Source organism: Aotus nancymaae, unplaced genomic scaffold (genome assembly GCF_030222135.1).
Source record: "Aotus nancymaae isolate 86718 unplaced genomic scaffold, 86718_ANA_hifiasm-v0.15.2.pri h1tg000049l, whole genome shotgun sequence".
NCBI lineage: Eukaryota > Metazoa > Chordata > Mammalia > Primates > Aotidae > Aotus > Aotus nancymaae.
Window position 1 is genome coordinate 855,940 of NW_026988463.1, and position 21,304 is coordinate 877,243.

The 21,304-nt window shown below is 56.0% G+C and overlaps 1 protein-coding gene across 2 annotated transcripts in view; it reads right to left on the reverse strand.

Moving 5' to 3' along the window:
• The window catches only part of LMF1 (lipase maturation factor 1), a 73,664-nt gene that overhangs the window by 28,967 nt on the left and 23,393 nt on the right, over nt 1-21,304 (reverse strand). Inside the window, exons 1-2 of one of the 2 annotated variants that reach the window (XM_064362858.1) lie at nt 3,786-4,059; nt 2,623-2,688 (exon numbers count right to left, since the gene is read on the reverse strand). In XM_064362858.1, coding sequence (XP_064218928.1) covers nt 2,623-2,640 — 18 coding nt within the window. In that variant the 5' untranslated portion in view covers nt 2,641-2,688; nt 3,786-4,059. Of the gene's footprint in view, nt 1-2,622; nt 2,689-3,785; nt 4,060-21,304 lie in introns of those variants that run through there. The other variant, XM_064362859.1, reaches the window with a different exon arrangement.

Below are 21,304 nucleotides of genomic sequence, written 5' to 3' on the forward strand. Positions count from 1 at the left end.
TCACTCACAGCCCTACATGAACACACGAACCCCAATCACCCCAGATCACTCACAGCCCTACATGAACACACCAGCCCCAATCACCCCAGATCACTCACAGCCCTACATGTACACACGAACCCCAATCACCCCAGATCACTCAGTCCTACATGAACACACGAACCCCAATCACCCCAGATCACTCACAGTCCTACATGAACACACGAACCCCGATCACCCCAGATCACTCACAGCCCTACATGAACACACGAACCCCAATCACCCCAGATCACTCACAGCCCTACATGAACACACGAACCCCAATCACCCCAGATCACTCACAGCCCTACATGAACACACGAACCCCAATCACCCCAGATCACTCACAGCCCTACATGAACACACCAGCCCCAATCACCCCAGATCACTCACAGCCCTACATGAACACACCAACCCCAGTCACCCCAGATCACTCACAGCCCTACATGAACACACGAACCCCAATCACCCCAGATCACTCACAGCCCTACATGAACACACGAACCCCAATCACCCCAGATCACTCACAGCCCTACATGAACACACGAACCCCAATCACCCCAGATCACTCACAGCCCTACATGAACACACGAACCCCAATCACCCCAGATCACTCACAGCCCTACATGAACACACGAACCCCAATCACCCCAGATCACTCACAGCCCTACATGAACACACGAACCCCAATCACCCCAGATCACTCACAGCCCTACATGAACACACGAACCCCAATCACCCCAGATCACTCACAGCCCTACATGAACACACCAGCCCCAGTCACCCCATATCACTCACAGTCCTACATGAACACACCAGCCCCAGTCACCCCAGGTCACTCACAGTCCTACATGAACACACCAGCCCCAATCACTCCAGATCACTCACAGCCCTACATGAACACACGAACCCCAATCACCTCAGATCACTCACAGCCCTACATGAACACACCAGCCCCAGTCACCCCAGATCACTCACAGCCCTACATGAACACACCAACCCCAGTCACCCCAGATCACTCACAGCCCTACATGAACACACGAACCCCAATCACCCCAGATCACTCACAGCCCTACATGAACACACGAACCCCAATCACCCCAGATCACTCACAGCCCTACATGAACACACCAACCCCATTCACCCCAGATCACTCACAGCCCTACATGAACACACGAACCCCAATCACCCCAGATCACTCACAGCCCTACATGAACACACGAACCCAATCACCCCAGATCACTCACAGCCCTACATGAACACACCAGCCCCAATCACCCCAGATCACTCACAGCCCTACATGAACACACCAGCCCCAGTCACCCCAGATCACTCACAGCCCTACATGAACACACGAACCCCAATCACCCCAGATCACTCACAGCCCTACATGAACACACAAACCCCAGTCACCCCAGATCACTCACAGCCCTACATGAACACACGAACCCCAATCACCCCAGATCACTCACAGCCCTACATGAACACACGAACCCCAATCACCCCAGATCACTCACAGCCCTACATGAACACACGAACCCCAATCACCCCAGATCACTCACAGCCCTACATGAACACACCAGCCCCAATCACCCCAGGTCACTCACAGTCCTACATGAGCACACCAGCCCCAGTCACCCCAGATCACTCACAGCCCTACATGAACACATGAACCCCAATCACCCCAGATCACTCACAGCCCTACATGAACACACGAACCCCAATCACCCCAGATCACTCACAGTCCTACATGAACACACCAGCCCCAGTCACCCCAGATCACTCACAGCCCTACATGAACACACGAACCCCAATCACCACAGATCACTCACAGCCCTACATGAACACACGAACCCCAATCACCCCAGATCACTCACAGCCCTACATGAACACACGAACCCCAATCACCCCAGATCACTCACAGCCCCACATGAACACACCAGCCCCAGTCACCCCATATCACTCACAGTCCTACATGAACACACCAGCCCCAATCACCCCAGGTTACTCACAGTCCTACATGAACACATGAACCCCAAGCCCCAGATCACTCACAGCCCTATATCAACACACGGGCAGTTGGTGGGATCTGGGGTGCTGAAGGGACTCAGCGTGAGCCTGGGAGCTAAGCACTGCGGAACTCTGCCTGCCTGTGTGGACACACCTGTCTGCCTCCAGGTGATGATGGAGTCACAGCGCTGTGTGGCAGGGGCTGGGCACGCAGCCAGGAAGTCCCCATCACACTCCTGTCAGGGGACGGTGGGGAGCTGCAGACTCCAGGAAGGAGGGGCGGCCCAGAGGCCTGGGCAGGACCGAGGACAGCAGCACAGGCAGCCATTGCCAAAATGCAAGCAAACCAGATGCACTGAGACCAGGGAGGGCCACAGACTCCGCCCCCCACAGCCCCAGCAACTAGAGGGCACCTGCAAGCCCCTGTGTGACCACTCTATTGGGAGAAAGGAAGGAGGGGATGTCCTGAGTCAACTGGGGGTGACCCTGTGATGCAACGGCTCGCCTGGGTGTGTGAGACTGAGCCCCACCAGGAGCGGGACAAGCACAGCGTGAGGCTGGGTGCCCTGCCCTCACCCTGCATGGCACACTCACCTCGTAGTGGAAGTCCATGCAAGTGAGGTCTCGCCAGCACTGGTCCCCCCGGATCTTGATCAGGCCCTGCAAGGAAGACAGCAGAGGGAGCATCAGGTACGGGGCTAGGGGTGCAGCAGCCCCAAAAGTAGCAGGTTCTCAGAGCTGGAGGTGTGGCAGCCCCGACAGGAACCACTTCCCAGGACCGTCACGGGGTGGGGGCGCGGCGGCCCCGACGGGAACACCTTCCCAGGACAGTCACGGGGTGGGGGCGCGGCGGCCCCGACGGGAACACCTCCCCAGGACAGTCACGGGGTGGGGGCGCGGTGGCCCCGACGGGAACACCTCCCCAGGACAGTCACGGGGTGGGGGGGCGGCGGCCCCGACGGGAACACCTCCCCAGGACAGTCACGGGGTGGGGGCGCGGCGGCCCCGACGGGAACACCTCCCCAGGACAGTCACGGGGTGGGGGCGCGGCGGCCCCGACGGGAACACCTCCCCAGGACAGTCACGGGGTGGGGGCGCGGCGGCCCCGACGGGAACACCTCCCCAGGACAGTCACGGGGTGGGGGCGCGGCGGCCCCGACGGGAACACCTTCCCCGGACAGTCACGGGGTGGGGGCGTGGCAGCCCCGACCGGAGCACCTTCCCAGGACTGTCACGGGGTGGGGGCACAGTGGCCCCAACGGGAACTACTTCCTAGGACAGTCACGGGTGTGGGCATGGTGGTCCCTGTGGGAGCAGCTTCCCAGGAAATCGAACTGTCCATGAAGGCTGTGGGCGCGGGCTGCAGGCGCTGTGAGGAGGGGACCTTATGCGTGAAGCACTAGGGAAGGGGGATTTGGGAAGAGCAGGTTGGGGCCTGTTTGGATGAACAGGAGTGAAGTGCACACCGCGGGTGTCAGCAACAGCGGTTCCGTTTCAGAGTCAGCGCCCACTGCACCTTCCCCAACACTAATTCTTAGAGCTCACGCGTGATCACACTAAAGAAGTCTTGTGTCTTTAAAAACGACAGATTCGTCAAGCCCTGCACAGATCCCATGGACAACGTCGGAGGGAACCTGTGTGCTCCAGGGTGAGCCCAAAGTCAGGGGGGAGGGCTCAGTGAACCTGCATTTCAGCAGTGCTCCCTGCGGCACAAAAGGAGCCCAGGCCCCAAGGTGACCCCGTGAGCCGCAACTCACCAGCTGTGAGGACGCGTGGGCCACGGGAGAGGCTTCCGGGGGCCTGTGGAGCTGTCAGCACTGGGGAAGACGGGACGTGGGCACGGAGGCTCTGGGGGTGGGGGCTCTTCAGCACCCGGCCACAGCGAAGCATCCAGGGAGGGGTTGGCTCCCACACCCTCCCCTTTCCTGGGGGCACTCACAGCTTCAGATGATTCCAAGTCAGAAAGAAACTGCCACTCCTCCTGCCCGTGGGAGACACTGGCTGCATCGGAGGTGAAAGTGCACAGATGCAGAAGTGAGCCCTGCCTCCTCTGCGACAGGGTTTCTGCTGCTACAGCTACTCCCAGTGGAATCGCATGGCCTCTGTCCCCCGTCCTCCACCCATCTGTCCCTGGTCCATCCGACCGTCCGCCCAGCACAGAAGCACTGAGTGCCGGTGAGGTGCCAGGTCCCGCTCCACCCAACAGAGGCCGCATGCTGCAGGTGCGGGTGGGCGGGTGCAGAGGCAGGAAGCCACCAGGCACGGCAGAGGCGGTGGTGGCACAGAATCAACAGGGACTCATCCCGCAGGTCTGGAGCCCACGGCTGCGGCAGGTGTAGCATGGCGGGCGTAGCACGGCGGGCTCGGGTGCGGCCGTGTTGGGCCGCAGGTGGCACCTTCTCACTGTTGCCCACACGGTGGGAAGAGGGTGAGGGTCTCTCTGGGGACACTTTTGTAGCAGCCTCCTCCCATCAGTGAGGGCTCTCCTCCATGGACGTGTTGGGGTACGGGGCCTGCCTCCTGGTACCATGATGCTGGGGTCAGGGTTTGCACGTGAAACTGAATTTGGGGAACACAGAGCATCTGTTCCCAACAGGGGCCTGGCCTGTGCCTGGACAGAGCTGACAGGCCGACCTGGGCAGGGAGCCCCGCGGGGTGGGGGCAGGGATGGCATCGAGGGAAGGAAGAGGAGGGTGTGGATGCCCTCCTCAGGCAGGAGCGTGGGGCACAGCAGGGTGGAGGAGGCCACAGCAGGGGGGCCCAGGAGCCCCCGGAGTGCAGGTTCCCATCTGCCACAGCCTCAGTCCAGACAGCATGGGGTGCAAACTGAGGCCTGTGGGGGCCATCAGGACCTCCAGAGCAGTGGCCAGAGCTGCTGTTGGGATGGAATTTCCTCCTCTCCAGGGAGCCGCAGCTCCGGCCTCAGTTTCCTGCCCGGTTGGGTCAGCCTCGGGCCCCCAGTATCATCTCCTCCCCAAGTCAGCCCATCACAGGCTGGAGCCACGTCTGTGGAACATTAATACCTCCCAGCAGCACGGAGTCTGCGTTCCAGGACGGACCAAGGATTCCAGCCCAGCCAGGCTGACAGAGCCGACCACACCCGGGAAGGCCTTTGGGGTGGCAGCAGGCTCCGAGCTGGGGAGGGGGCGGTGGGCTCCAAGCGGGGGTGGCTGTGGGTTCCAAGGTGGGGTGGCGGCGGGCTCCGAGCCGGGGTGGCGGCGGGCTCCGAGCCGGCGGGGGGGCGGCGGGCTCTGAGCTGGGTCCTCTGGTTACACGCGGCTGAGAAGGCAGCAGGCTCTGCCACCGTCTGTGCAGGACGACCTGGGCAGGGTAGGGGTATGTCCAATTTCGGCATGTTTGGAATGAGGGACTCACGGGACTGGCAGGGAGTGGAAAGGCCGGGAGAGGCTGCACCGCGCCCTAGAGGATAGCACATGGGTGCAGTGACCAACACCCAGAGGGGCACAAAGGAGAAACGGCAGGGGAGTATGAGGAAGAGTCCAGACAGGCCCTACAGGAACACTGAGCAACAGGCGCCTGCTCCCCACGTGAGCCACACGGGATGCCACCCACACAGTCCACGTGAGCCACGTGGGATGCCACCCACACACAGTCCACGTGAGCCACGCGGGATGCCACCCACACACAGTCCACGGACGCGCCTCGGCGGGGCTGAGGCCCAGCCACCCGCGCACTGCGAAGGCTGCCTCTGGTGGGGCCACAGCCGGGTCCAGCATCGCTGTCTCTAGGGTCCCGCTGCGTGCCCTGGCCCTCACATGCCCTGCACCCTCAATGGCAGGGAGGGCTCTGAGCATCCAGAAGTGCTGCTGTTTAAAGACCTGAAGGGTGAACTGCTGTAAAAACCAAGAGTCAGGTCTTCTGGAAGCTGGTTTGCTCAAATCACTAGAGCACGAGACTGTTCTGCGTGGGCTGGGGCCCTGCAGCCTACGTTTGCGTGAAAACAGCCCAGGGTGTCCAGCTGGCCGGACAGCCCAGGCCACTCCTCGAGGCCCCGTCCATGCCCAGGGGAGCTGCAGTTCCTGATGAAATGCAGGGCTCCATCGGGCAGGGCACGGCCGTCACCATCCCGCGGTGCCCACCCCCCGCCGCCTCGTGAGCACCAGCTCTGCTCCCAGCAGAATCCGGGAGTGGAACTCTAAGGAGATTCAAACCAGGAAAAGAAGAAAAAAACAAAATAATTAAAATGTCATTCAAATTCTAAGCTGATATGAGACACTTAAAAATCTGAAAAATTCTTTCAGGAGCGGAAGATAATTATATTCCTCCCATCTATTGATTTCCCTCTACATTGCAGATGTCAGATTTTCCACGGATTTTTTTTTCTTCCAGAGCAAGTGTCAAAGGAACAAAGCCTTCTTTGAGGCTTTTCAGCCCAAAATTAATTCTAAAAAAAAAAAAAAAATGGCACAGACAGGCCAACAACGCACCAGACCCAAAGGGGGCCTGGGACCCACACTGACCGTGCCACACTCCTGCTCTGCTCGGGATGCCAGAACTTTCCGGGCCCATCGGCAGCGGTCCAGCCTCATGGCGTGTCATGCAGTGGCTCCTCTCTGGATGCTCACATGTCCCGGAACAGGCTTCCCCAAAGCCGCCATCTGGAAACTCGATGTGTCTGACGGTCTTAGGCGGCAGAAGGAAACGCTTTGTGGATTCCCCATTTCTCTCACTTGGCCCCAGAGGCCTGCCACCAACCCTGCAGTGACAGCCCCCACACACCTGCACGGTGGCTCAGGACAGACCCCCAGCCCCTACGTAGGGTTCCTGAAAGCACTGGCTAACATGGCGTTGGCACCAAGGAGGGGTGCTGCCAGGCCTCCCTCCAAGCCACAACCTCCTCCAGGCTCCTGGCGCCAGGGTCCCCACGCCCACATCAGGGAATTACTGGAAGCAGGTCCTGCCTCCGCAGAGCTCGCTGTGGAGCTGGGTCACAGCCTGGAGCCCCAGTGAGCGGCTGCGGGGGTCTCAGGCTTGTCACAGCAGCCACTGCTTCTCCCCGAGTGCTCTGAGAGCCGGGGGCAGGAGGAAACCGTGTCTCAGGGTGAGTGGACGGCTGGCGGGCTCCGGGGCACAGGCGCCGCGGGGTCTATTAAGACCCTCTTGTCTCTGTATCTGAGGTGGGGCCCAGCCGTGGCAGGGGTGGTGGCTAGGGTCCCATGTGGCCTCGTGGCTCTCCTTTCTTCCTGAGGTGGTGTCTGCACTTTCTTGCCCTCGTGCAAGAGAACTGGCATGGAGGTGGTCTCTGCCCGCGAGTGCTTCAGTGCAGACTTCCTCGTAGCAGAGCTGCACCCGGGAGCTGAGTGCGTGGCGGGCGTCCTCTGGAGAAGGGCCGCGCGCCTGGGAGCTGCATGTGTGGCAGGTGTCTTCTGCATGGCAGGTGTCTTCTGGAGAAGGGTCCAGTGCCCGGGAGTTGCGTGTGTGGCAGGCATCCTATGGAGGAAGAGCATGTTCCTGGGAGCTGCGTGCGTGGCAGGCATTCTGTGTGTGGCAGGCAGAGGAGGGGCCTTGCCTCTGGGCCACTTCATGCCTCAGAACAGTGGGCTGAGCACCAAAGTGCGGTGGACCGGGGTCTCCGTGGCTCCTGATGAAGGGGACCCAGGGCCCCCGGGGCTCCATGCTGAGGACAAAGCTCTTCCCTCAGACACGCAGCTGACGGGCCAGTTGACACTGGTCGTGCTGCAATTTGCAGGCTAAGGGACCTGGGCCTGGGTGGATGCCCCGAGCTTGTGTGCCACCTGGAAGTGAATTCCCATGCGTTTGAGGGCAGATGTTTGCTCCCCAAACCCCTGGAAAAGGCTGCCCCAATTACCGTGTGGGTCACCGCAGAGCCTAGGCGACCCACACTGTGGGCAGGGGCACTGACTTTCTGACCAACGCCAGCCGGGACACCCTGGGCTCCCGGGACTTAAGGCCTGTTCAGAGAGACTTGTCTGAAAACATCCAGACTGCCCCTTTCCCCCTGGCTCTGGGTACCCCTGAGGCCTTGGCTACTGGGGCCCAGAGCAGCCCAGGTCGGGCAGAGCCACGGGGTTGCAGCCAGGCCGTGCAGACACCAGGACTTGGGCCACATGCTGCCAGGTCACCAAACACGACACCGACCCCAGGAATAACTGCGGCTTAGCCGGCTTAGCCAGGGGAGGGGGATTAGAAGGAGGGCGATTCTCACCACAGTGTAGCTTCTCCGAAGCACAGGCCTGCCCTAGAGACTCCCAGCCGCCTGTCTCTCTGCTGCCCTAGTCACTGTACCACGGAAATTCCTCTTGCTGTGATCGCGTTTTTAACTTAGAAACCAGGCACAAGAGATTGTAGTCTTACTGTAGTTTAACTTTTGTGGACAGACAATGTGCACTTCCATGGAAACCTCCCTCGTGAACCCAGGAAGGCGAGTGCACGGTCAGTGCCGTGCGGGGTTCTGTTATAGGGAGGCCATTTGAGCTGCACTGCGTGGCTGGGAAGAGGAACCACGAATGCTCTTTTTAGCAGTTTTACTTTGCACCCCCACAGCCCAGGAGATCCTTTGAGATTACGAGAGACTGCTGTCCCGTGTGATTGTCCCGCAGGGGCTGCAAGTGGATCGGAGCCACCCTCACCCTGGGGCCTGATGCGCTTCAGCCATGAGGAGGCTCCCAGGTCCTGCCCCGGCTCTGCTCACAAATGCCAGAGGCTGGCGGCAGAGAGTGCTCTCGGGGACTCCGGCCTGGGCCTCTGCCTCACAGGGGGCTGCAGCGGGGGCCAGATGGCCGCCCCTTCCGGGAGGTGCCTGTTGCCCTGATGGCTACTGGACCTGAAAGAAGCCCCTTTCCTCTGAGCTGCCCCGCACTGACACAATACGGCAATGAGGATAACTGCTCTTATTCTGGAGTGTGGCTGCGCAGGACCAGGGCAGGCCTGTCAGGGAAACGGCAGCAAGAGCCAACTGATGCCGGCCTCACGGGGACGGGCTGCACGCCGACGTTTATTTCATGACGTTTAATGTGATTTTACCAGCGGCTCTGACGCCAAGCAGCGGGCTGTGGACTTCAAAGCCGGCTTTCCTCGGGGCCAGCAGCCGCTCCGCATTTGCCATTCAGCGCCACCCATGGCCCACACCTCCCCTCACGTGCAGGGGTGAGGCACGCTCAGCGTAAACAGCTTTGCAGACAGTCCTGGGCCTGTGGGCAATGAGCAGTCACCGAGGCACAGACCTGCTGAGTCCCCAGGAAACCTCCCTTCCCACACCACGAGGTCCAGCCCCACAGCTGTGTGTGCACCGGGAACTCTGGCTCTGGCTCGCGATGTGCAGCGTGGTTTAGAGACTGGTGCGTGCTGCCTTCATCAGGCGGGTCCCTCTGATGCTGCCTGCTGTTCCACTGTAGGAAGGGTCCAGCCCCACAGCTGTGTGTGCACCCGGAGCTCTCGTTCTGGATCCCAGTGTGCAGTGTGGTTTAGAGACTGGTGCGCGCTGCCTTCATCAGGCGGGTCCCTCTGATGCTGCCTGCTGTTCCACTGTAGGGAGGCTCTGCTGTCCACCCACCGCCTCCGATGGCCATCCGGCTGTGTCCAGTGGCTGGCTGCCGTGGATGAAGCTGCTGCGTGTGTTCTGTATGAGCCTCTGTGGGAGAATGGGCCTTCCCTCCCCGGGAGCCATCCTCAGGAGTAAAAACCGTGGCTCACAGGGCACACATGTTTTTCACTTGCGAGGAGCACCCCATGGTTCTTCAGACGGGCGGGCAGCACACGAGGAACCCGAGGCGCCCGCACGCACACCAACACCTGATGCTGGCCGTGTTTTGGAGCCGGCTCTCCCGGAGGGTGTGAGATGGCAACCTGGTGTTTTCCGTGCACCCAGACATGCTGGTAACTTCATTTACAGAGCACATTCAAGTCCCCTTATCCACATTTTTATTGCTGACATGTGTACTCTGGGTATTAACATTTGTTTGTGTTTTTCTGTGAGAAGGAGCCTCATTCTGTTGCCCAGGCTGGAGTGCAGGGGTGAGATCTCGGCTGACTGCAACCACCACCTCCCGGGTTCAAGCAATTCTCCTGCCTCAGCCTCCCGAGTAGCTGGGATTACAGGTGTGCACCACCATGCCGGACTAATGTTTGTATTTTTTTTTTTGTATTAGAGATGGGGTTTTGCCATGTTGGCCAGGCTGGTCATGAACTCCTGATCTCAAGTGATCTATCTGCCTCAGCCTCCCAAAGCGCTGAGATCATGGGTGTGAACTGAGTCTAGCCTATTCATTTTCTTAATGCTGTTTTTATGACAAAAATTTAGTATCAATGAACCAGAGTTTATCGATGTTTTTGCTTTAATGATTAGTACTTTTTGTGCTCTAAGAAATCTTTGCTAACCCAAGAAACTAAGCTATCCTGAAAAACCTGGATGATTCTGGCTTTTATATATGTAAAAAGAAAACAGAAGTGCCTTGGTCACTTGATAGCTTACATGTTTTCTTCCAAGAATTTTGCTTTTAAACTTAGGTCTATGACCTCTCAAATAAAATCTTGGCACAGACAAAATAGCAGTTGAAGGCCATTTCATTTTTCTATGCAGATATCCAATTATTTTGGCACAATTTATAAAAGATGACTTTCCTTTGTCCACCAGTTTGACTTGGTACCTTGGTTGAAAATCCATTGACGGTAGAGGTGTGGGTCTGTTTCTAGATTCTGTTCTTCTAGCTTAGATCAATAATATACTTAGCTTTAATTTAAGCTGTAAATCAGGTAATATAAGTTCTCCAATGCTTTTCTTTTTCAAGATCCTCTGTATTTCCATATAAATGTTGGAACTGGCTGTCAATTTCTCAAAAAATAAAAATTAAAATTAAAAGCCTGTTGGGAATTTGATAGGGATTGACTTCAATCTAGATAAAAGTGGGTGAAACAGACATTTTGACAACATCAAACTTTTTTTTTTGAGATGGAGTTTCGCTCTCGTTACCCAGGCTGGAGTGCAATGGCGCGATCTCGGCTCACTGCAACCTCCGCCTCCTGGGTTCAGGCAATTCTCCTGCCTCAGCCTCCCGAGTAGCTGGGATTACAGGCATGCGCCACCATGCCCAGCTAATTTTTTGTATTTTTAGTAGAGACGGGGTTTCACCATGTTGACCAGGATGGTCTCGATCTCTTGACCTCGTGATCCACCCGCCTCGGCCTCCCAAAGTGCTGGGATTACAGGCTTGAGCCACCGCGCCCGGCCCAATATCAAACTTCTAATCCATAAACATGGTATGTCTCTCTATTTATTTAGGTCTTTCAAAACTCATATCAGTGATGGACTGCCAGCTTTTATTTTTTGAGACATAGCATTGCTCTGTCACCAGGCTGCAGTGCAGTGGCACAATCTCAGCTCACTGCAACCTCTGCCTCCCAGGTTCAAGTGATTCTCCTGCCTTAGCCTCCCAAGTAGCTGGAATTAAAGGTGCCCATCACCACATCCTGCTATTTTTGTACTTTTAGTAGAGACAGGGTTTTGCCATGTTGGCCAGGCTGGTCTCAAACTCCTGACCTCAAGTGATCTGCCCACCTTGGCCTCCCAAAGTGCTGGGATTACAGGTATGAGCCACCATGCCTGGCCAATGTTTTGCCACGTTTAATGCACACGTCTTAGACATGTTTCATCAGATTAGGAGGTATCTGAGAGTATCTGGATGCAACTGTAGACAGCATTTTCAAAACTGTATCTTCTAATCATTTGTTAAAAGAACATGAAATACAATTTACTGTTTCATCTTAGAGACGAATTCTCGCTTACTCTAACTTTGAACTCTTGGGCTCAAATGATCCCCCACCTCAGCCTCACAAGTAGCTAGTGCTACAGGCATCCACCACCATACCTGGCTAAGCTTCAGAAATTTTTTTGCAGAGAAGGGGTTCTGCTATGTTGCCCAGGCTGGTGTCGAACTCCTGGTCTCAAGCAGTTCTCCTGCCTTGGCCTCCCAAAGTGCGAGGATGAAAGGTGTACGCCGTAGCACCGGCCGATTTATTTTTCACATTGACCTTGTATCCCGCAACCTTCGTGAACTCATGTATCTCCCTTAGCTGCTGCTCTTTAGATCCCACTGGTTTTTCCACATATACAATCGCGCCTGCATATGATCATTTTATTTCTTGTTCTCCAGGCTTCGTGCCTTGTATTTCTTTCTCTTGTCTTATTGCACTAAGACGCCCAACAGTGATAATCTGCAGTGAGAACAGATGCCCCTGCCTCTTTTCTGTTTTTGAGGTGGAATCTCACACTGTTGTTCAGGCTGGAGTGCAGTGGCGTGATCTTGGCTTACTGCAATCTCCGTCTCCTGGGTTCAAGCAATTCTCCTGCCTCAGCCTCCTGAGCAGCTGGGACTACAGGCACGCACCACCACTCCCAGCTAATTTTTTTATTTTTATTTTTAGTAGAGACGGGGTTTCACCATGTTGGCCTGGATAGTCTCGATCTCCTGACCTCCTGATCCGCCTGCCTCAGCCTCCCGAAGTGCTGGGATTACAGGTGTGAGCCACCGCACCCGGCCCTTGCCTGTTTCCTCATCTCACGTAAACACTGTTGTTGTTACGCTGTGAAGAATGATGTGAGCTGCAGGTTTTTTCATGGGTATCCTTCACGACGTTGAACAAGTTCCTAATACTCATTTGCTGAGTCTTGATCATAAATGGGTGCTGAATTTTATCATCTGCTTTTCATGTCTGTGAGACTATAAAACGGTCCTTCGTCTTCAGCTCACTGCCACAGTGAGTGACGCCGATTTCCACGTGTTAAGCAGCACGGGCAGTGCCTTTTTAACTGCCAGATCTGCTGTGCCAAGGTTCTGGGGAGTGTTCCTGTGCCTTTGTGCATGAGGAGCAGCGAGCTTTGGGCTTCCTCTCTGGAACGTCCTCACCAGGCTTTGTCTCGCTGTTAACTGGTCACATAACAACGGGGGGAGGGGAGGTGCTTCCTCTTCCCCATCATTCCCTCCTTCTGTGTTTGCTGGGATTCACCAGTGAAGCCATCTGGGCCAAGAGTTTTCTTTCTAGAATGGTTTTTAAATTTCAAATTCAATTTCTTTAACAGACACAGAGCTATTTAGATTTCCTGTTTCCCTCTGTCTGTCTTGGTGAGCTGCGTCTTTCAAGGGTTTTGTCCATCTTATCTAAGTGGTCCAATATATTGGCCTAGGGCTTCTGTAACATCCCAGGCTGCTCTTCCTGGTGGCATCTCAGTTACTGGACTTTCCCGCGGAGCCTGTCATCACAGAGGTTGCCCGTGGCACCCTGGCCTTTGGTTGATTCTGACCTATAAATTGTTGATCCAGTGGGCTCACATTTTCCGCATTCTAGATGTTGCTTTTCTTGTGTTAATGAGGACCAAGACTGTTTGCACACGGGGGGCACCAGAAGGCCCTACTCGTGGGTGCTGTGGCCAAGTGTGAGCCCTCAAGAGCCTTGAGCCGCACGGGTGTGAGCCCCACGGGGCCACGAGCCACACGGGTGTGAGCCCCACGGGGCCTCGAGCCACACGGTGTGAGCCCCACGGGGCCTCGAGCCGCACAGGTGTGAGCCCCACGGGGCCTCGAGCCGCAGAGGTGTGAGCCCCACGGGGCCTCGAGCCGCACAGGTGTGAGCCCCACGGGGCCTCGAGCCGCAGAGGTGTGAGCCCCACGGGGCCTCGAGCCGCAGAGGTGTGAGCCCCACGGGGCCTCGAGCCGCAGAGGTGTGAGCCCCACGGGGCCTCGAGCCACACGGTGTGAGCCCCACGGGGCCTCGAGCCGCAGAGGTGTGAGCCCCACGGGGCCTCGAGCCGCAGAGGTGTGAGCCCCACGGGGCCGCGAGCCGCACAGGTGTGAGCCCCACGGGGCCGTGAGACGCACAGGTGTGAGCCCCACGGGGCCGCGAGCCGCACAGGTGTGAGCCCCACGGGGCCGTGAGCTGCACAGGTGTGAGCCCCATGGAGCTGTAAGCTGCAGAGGTGTGAGTTTGGACATCATATGTTTTATGTATTTTATTTTTGTTGAGCAGGAGTCTTGCTCTGTTGCCCAGGCTGGAGTGCAGTGGCACTATCTTGGTTCACTGGCTCACTGCAACCTCTGCCTCTCAGGTTCTAGCAATTCTCCTGCCTCAGCCTCCCGAGTAGCTGGGATTACAGACATGTACCACTATACCTGCTAATGTGTGTGTGTGCGTGTGTGTGTGTTTTTTTTAAGTACAGATGGGGTTTCACCATGTTGGTCAGTGATGGATTGCCAGCTTTTATTTTCCTCTCCCTCTTTTAAAAATCAAATTATCTTTATTATTGAACTTTATGAATTCTTTATGTATTCCAGACCCCGGTTTTGTCAGGGTAACTCACTGTGAATATTTTCTCCTGATCTGTGCCTTAGCATTTTCTTGAAGATGTCTTTTGAAGAACAGAAGACTTTGATTTTGAGAAAGTCCAATGTATTTATTTGTCTCATTAGGTTGCCCAGTGTGGTCTTGAACTCCTGAGCTCAAGTGACGCTCCTGCCTTGGACTCCCAAAGTGCTGAGATTAAAGGTGTGAGCCACTGCACCTGGCCATTTTTTTCTTGTATGGCTCATGTTTTCTGTGTCCTAAGAAACTTTTGCCTAGCACACGATTACAAAACTATTCTATGTTATCTTCAAAAAGTGTTAATAGTTTTGGCTTTTATGTTTGCAGTCCATCTGAAATTAACGTTTGTGTGTGGTGATGGAGGGGAGTGGCTCCCATATCCTGAATGGATATCCAGGTGTTCCAGCTCCGACTGCTGCAAAGACTTCTTTTCCTCAGCTGAACTGACTTGGCGGCTTGTCCAAAACTCATTTGATCCAGACTTTGCCACGGGACTCTTCCTTGGTTCTCTAATTTACTGGTACAGCTATCTGTCCTTGCGCCTCGTATGGTTAACACTGAGTGTCACCTTGAGCGGACTGATCCTGCGTGTGTCTGTGAGGGTGGTACCAAAGATTATTCACATCTGGGTCAGGGGGCCGGGGAAGGCAGACTTCTGTTAAAGTCTGTTGCTAAAACCTCCTATTTTATGGTTTGGAACGTTATTATAAATGCTATACTTAACATTTTCATTCTGACATTTTCTGCTACCATGTTGAAATACAAGTGACTTTAATCCTTAATCTGGTGGGCACAATCTAATCAGCTGCCAGTGAATCTAAACCAAGCAGAAGAGCGTGAAAGGTGAGAATGGCCCCACCTCCCAGCCTGCATCTGTCTCCTGGGCTGGATGCTTCCTGCCCTCAAATGCTGGACCGAAAGCTCTTCAGTTTTGAGACTTGGACTGGCTCTCCTTGCTCTTCCATATTGCACACAGCCTATTGTGGGACCTTGTGATCATGTGAGTTAACTAAGATCCCTTTTATGTGTATATATATCCTATTAGTGCTATCCCTCTAGGGAACCCTGACTAATACATGCCTATAGCACACTATCTCCATTACCATCATTTTCAGTCAATCGTGGAATCAAGTAGTATGACTCCAGCATCTTTATTCTCTTTCAAAATTGTTTTGGCTATTTAGGTCAGTGGCATTTCCATATAAACCTAAGAGTTTATCTATTTCTGGGGAAAAAAATCCTTATGAGATTATGTTTGGGATTTCATGGAATCTACAGCTCAATTTGGCAGCAACGGACAGTTAAACAATATTAAGACTTGATTCATGAACATGGTATATCCCTCCATTGATTTAAGTGTTCTTTACTTTCTCTCAGCAATGTTTGGTAGCTTTCAAGGCAGATGTGCTGCATTTCTTTTGTTAAAATTTCCTATTTTATGGTTTTGAATGTTATTATAAACGCTATCCTTAACATTTTCATTTTGACATTTCCTGCTAGCATAGAGAAATATAACTGACTTTTGTATGGTAGCCTTGAAGCCAGCAGCTGACATCCAGCTCGGGTGGGCACAGAGGCTGTGCCTCCTCCTTCCCTTCTGCTTGGCACCCTCACCTGTAGGGCCATGGGGCTTGCCCTGAAATGGCTCTGAGGAACCCAGTGGTCAGGTCACTTGAAACCCTCCAGGCCACAAAACCACAGGTGCTGGTTTCTGAGTGGACCTGCCAGGCCGACTGTGTGGCTCAGGTTCTGATCCAGGTGCAAAAGTTGGGGGTAAGGGGTGTCCATGGCCTCCTGGCTGGTTCAGTCCACAAGGCTGCTCCTCACCAACAGGTGGACACTCTGCTGCTGTTGCTCCTTCTCATCAACTCACCCTCTGCTTTCCACCAAAGGAACACAAATCATACCCAACATAAGAGTATATCAAGTAATTTTACCTTTTAGTGCACCTGATAATTTCTTCTCCAGCTGGCAATAACAGTCAATCAAAATGCCAAAAAAGGTGCTTCCAAGGAGCTGATGAATCCCTGCATGCGCCAGGCATTGTGGGAGCTGATTTACTCGTGGCACCAGGAGTCTTGCACAGAACAGCCTGGCAGCCCCTCTGCGGGGCCGGCTCCTCTCCCCACAGCTATGGCCTGAGACACTGCCTCACCCGGCAGGGCTGCCATCCACACAGTCCATTGAAACAGTATATACACTTCTGTGCATCTTCAAGCTAGTGGAGGGTGGAATCTAGAACTAAGTCCCAGACGGACCAGGACCCACTGCCTGTGAAAGCATCTGTACTCTGGCTGGAAACATCTCCAGTCTTTCTAGTTGAATGGAGAAATAAATCCGGAGAGAGCATCCCACTTTCCTGTGGGATCTGAGCACCAGGCTGCAGTCATGCCGTCCTCCAACAAGCCATGACCAACAATCTGCAGCTGCTCGCCTACTACCTCAGCCAGGAACCTGCCTGACACCAGTTCCAGAGGCTCTCCAGGGACCCCATCCAGCCATGCTTCCCTCCCGTGGTGCCGTGGCCCCAGAAAACCCTATCTCACAGGAAGAAGACTGGGAAGTCTGTGGCCCTCAGAAAGCCCTGAAGTCCTGCTGATGCCCTTGAGGGAATTGGGTGGGTCATGCCCCAAAGCCTCCAGCTGGTTTCAATTCTCTCCACAGACACCAGGACTCAAAGGCAGAGGCAAAGCTCAGCAGCCCAGTGGTCAACATGCTGCAGCTGGTAATGCAACATGTGAGAGAGGGCTATGGGAGGAGGGGCTGGCCTGATGTGTTCACACAATAGAGAGTGGGCTAAGGGAGGAGGAGGGGGAGAAGGAGGAGGTGACTGTGGTGTTCACATAGTAGAGAGTGGGCTATGGGAGGAAGAGGAGGAGGAGCCGGTGGTGTTCAGGAGCCAGCGGTGTTCACAGAGTAGAGAGTGGGCTATGGGAGGAGGAAGAGGAGGAGGAGCCTGTGGTGTTCACACAGTAGAGAGTGGGCTATGGGAGGAGGAAGAGGAGGAGGGGACTGTGGTGTTCACACAGTAGAGAGTGGGCTATGGGAGGAGGAGGAGGAGGAGGAGGAGCCTGTGGTGTTCACATAGTAGAGAGTGGGCTATGGGAGGAAGAGGAGGAGGAGTCTGCGGTGTTCACACTGTAGAGAGTGGGCTATGGGAGGAGGAAGAGGAGGAGGGGACTGTGGTGTTCACACAGTAGAGAGTGGGCTATGGGAGGAGGAGGAGGAGGAGGAGGAGCCTGCGGTGTTCACATAGTAGAGAGTGGGCTATGGGAGGAGGAGGAGGAGGAGGAGCCTGTGGTGTTCACACAGTAGAGAGTGGGCTATGGGAGGAGGAGGAGGAGGAGGAGGAGCCTGCGGTGTTCACACTGTAGAGAGTGGGGTATGGGAGGAGGAAGAGGAGGAGGGGACTGTGGTGTTCACACAGTAGAGAGTGGGCTATGGGAGGAGGAAGAGGAGGAGGAGCCTGTGGTGTTCACACAGTAGAGAGTGGGCTATGGGAGGAGGAGGAGGAGGAGGAGGAGCCTGCGGTGTTCACACAGTAGAGAGTGGGCTATGGGAGGAGGAGGAGGAGGAGGAGGAGCCTGCGGTGTTCACACAGTAGAGAGTGGGCTATGGGAGGAGGAAGAGGAGGAGGAGCCTGTGGTGTTCACACAGTAGAGAGTGGGCTATGGGAGGAGGAGGAGGAGGAGGAGCCTGCGGTGTTCACACAGTAGAGAGTGGGCTATGGGAGGAGGAAGAGGAGGAGGAGCCTGTGGTGTTCACACAGTAGAGAGTGGGCTATGGGAGGAGGAAGAGGAGGAGGAGCCTGCGGTGTTCACACAGTAGAGAGTGGGCTATGGGAGGAGGAGGAGGAGGAGGAGCCTGCGGTGTTCACACAGTAGAGAGTGGGCTATGGGAGGAGGAGGAAGAGGAGGAGCCTGCGGTGTTCACACAGTAGAGAGTGGGGTATGGGAGGAGGAGGAGGAGGAGGAGCCTGCGGTGTTCACACAGTAGAGAGTGGGCTATGGGAGGAGGAGGAGGAGGAGGAGCCTGCGGTGTTCACACAGTAGAGAGTGGGGTATGGGAGGAGGAGGAGGAGGAGGAGCCTGCGGTGTTCACACAGTAGAGAGTGGGGTATGGGAGGAGGAGGAGGAGGAGGAGCCTGTGGTATTCACACTGTAGAGAGTGGGCTACGGGAGGAGGAGGAGGAGGAGGAGCCTGCGGTGTTCACACAGTAGAGAGTGGGCTATGGGAGGAGGAGGAGGAGGAAGAGGAGGGGACTGTGGTGTTCACACAGTAGAGAGTGGGCTATGGGAGGAGGAGGAGGAGGAGGAGGGGACTGTGGTGTTCACATAGTAGAGAGTGGGCTACGGGAGGAGGAGGAGGAGGGGACTGTGGTGTTCACATAGTAGAGAGTGGGCTATGGGAGGAGGAAGAGGAGGAGGAGCCTGTGGTGTTCACATAGTAGAGAGTGGGCTACGGGAGGAGGAGGAGGAGGAAGAGGAGGAGGAGCTTGCGGTGTTCACACAGTAGAGAGTGGGCTATGGGAGGAGGAGGAGGAGGAGGAGCCTGCGGTGTTCACACAGTAGAGAGTGGGCTATGGGAGGAGGAGGAGGAGGAAGAGGAGGGGACTGTGGTGTTCACACAGTAGAGAGTGGGCTATGGGAGGAGGAGGAGGAGGAGGAGGGGACTGTGGTGTTCACATAGTAGAGAGTGGGCTACGGGAGGAGGAGGAGGAGGGGACTGTGGTGTTCACATAGTAGAGAGTGGGCTATGGGAGGAGGAAGAGGAGGAGGAGCCTGTGGTGTTCACATAGTAGAGAGTGGGCTACGGGAGGAGGAGGAGGAGGGGACTGTGGTGTTCACATAGTAGAGAGTGGGCTATGGGAGGAGGAGGAGGAGGAGGAGGGGCCTGTGGTGTTCACACAGTAGAGAGTGGGCTAGGGGAGGAGGAGGAGGAGGAAGAGGAGGAGGGGGGGACTGTGGTGTTCACACAGTAGAGAGTGGGCTATGGGAGGAGGAGGAGGAGGAGGAGGGGCCTGTGGTGTTCACATAGTAGAGAGTGGGCTATGGGAGGAGGAGAAGGAGGAGGGGCCTGTGGTGTTCACATAGTAGAGAGTGGGCTACGGGAGGAGGAGGAGGAGGGGACTGTGGTGTTCACATAGTAGAGAGTGGGCTATGGGAGGAGGAGGAGGAGGAGGAGGGGCCTGTGGTGTTCACACAGTAGAGAGTGGGCTACGGGAGGAGGAGGAGGAGGAAGAGGAGGAGGAGGGGACTGTGGTGTTCACACAGTAGAGAGTGGGCTATGGGAGGAGGAGGAGGAGGAGGAGGGGACTGTGGTGTTCACACTGTAGAGAGTGGGCTACGGGAGGAGGAGGAGGAGGAGGAGGGGACTGTGTTGTTCACACTGTAGAGAGTGGGCTATGGGAGGAGGAGGAGGAGGAGGAGCCTGTGATGTTCACACTGTAGAGAGTGGGCTATGGGAGGAGGAGGAGGAGGAGGAGGGGCCTGTGGTGTTCACACAGTAGAGAGTGGGCTACGGGAGGAGGAGGAGGAGGAAGAGGAGGAGGAGGGGACTGTGGTGTTCACACAGTAGAGAGTGGGCTACGGGAGGAGGAGGAGGAGGAGGAGGGGACTGTGATGTTCACACTGTAGAGAGTGGGCTATGGGAGGAGGAGGAGGAGGAGGAGCCTGTGATGTTCACACTGTAGAGAGTGGGCTATGGGAGGAGGAGGAGGAGGAGGAGGAGCCTGTGGTGTTCTCACTGTAGAGAGTGGGCTATGGGAGGAGGAGGAGGAGGAGGAGGAGGAGCCTGTGGTGTTCACACTGTAGAGAGTGGGCTACGGGAGGAGGAGGAGGAGGAGGAGGGGACTGTGATGTTCACACTGTGGAGAGTCGGCTATGGGAGGAGGAGGAGGAGGAGGAGCCTGTGATGTTCACACTGTAGAGAGTGGGCTATGGGAGGAGGAGGAGGAGGAGGAGGAGCCTGTGGTGTTCACACAGTAGAGAGTGGGCTATGGGAGGAGGAGGAGGAGGAGGAGGGGACTGTGGTGTTCACATAGTAGAGAGTGGGCTATGGGAGGAGGAGGAGGAGGAGGAGCCTGTGGTGTTCACACAGTAGAGAGTGGGCTATGGGAGGAGGAGGAGGAGGAGGAGGAGGAGCCTGTGGTGTTCACACAGTAGAGAGTGGGCTACGGGAGGAGGAGGAGGAGGAGCCTGTGGTGTTCACACAGTAGAGAGTGGGCTATGGGAGGAGGAGGAGGAGGAGGAGGAGCCTGTGGCGTTCACACTGTAGAGAGTGGGCTACGGGAGGAGGAGGAGGAGGAGGAGGGGACTGTGATGTTCACACTGTAGAGAGTGGGCTATGGGAGGAGGAGGAGGAGGAGGAGCCTGTGATGTTCACACTGTAGAGAGTGGGCTATGGGAGGAGGAGGAGGAGGAGGAGGAGCCTGTGGTGTTCACACAGTAGAGAGTGGGCTATGGGAGGAGGAGGAGGAGGAGGAGGGGACTGTGGTGTTCACATAGTAGAGAGTGGGCTATGGGAGGAGGAGGAGGAGGAGGAGCCTGTGGTGTTCACACAGTAGAGAGTGGGCTATGGGAGGAGGAGGAGGAGGAGGAGCCTGTGGTGTTCACACAGTAGAGAGTGGGCTATGGGAGGAGGAGGAGAAGGAGGAGGGGCCTGTGGTGTTCACACAGTAGAGAGTGGGCTACGGGAGGAGGAGGAGGAGGAAGAGGTGGAGGAGGGGACTGTGGTGTTCACATAGTAGAGAGTGGGCTATGGGAGGAGGAGGAGGAGGAGGAGCCTGTGGTGTTCACAAAGTAGAGAGTGGGTTATGGGAGGAGGAGGAGGAGGAGGAGGAGCCTGTGGTGTTCACATAGTAGAGAGTGGGTTATGGGAGGAGGAGGAAGAGGAGGAGGAGCCTGCGGTGTTCACATAGTAGAGAGTGGGCTATGGGAGGAGG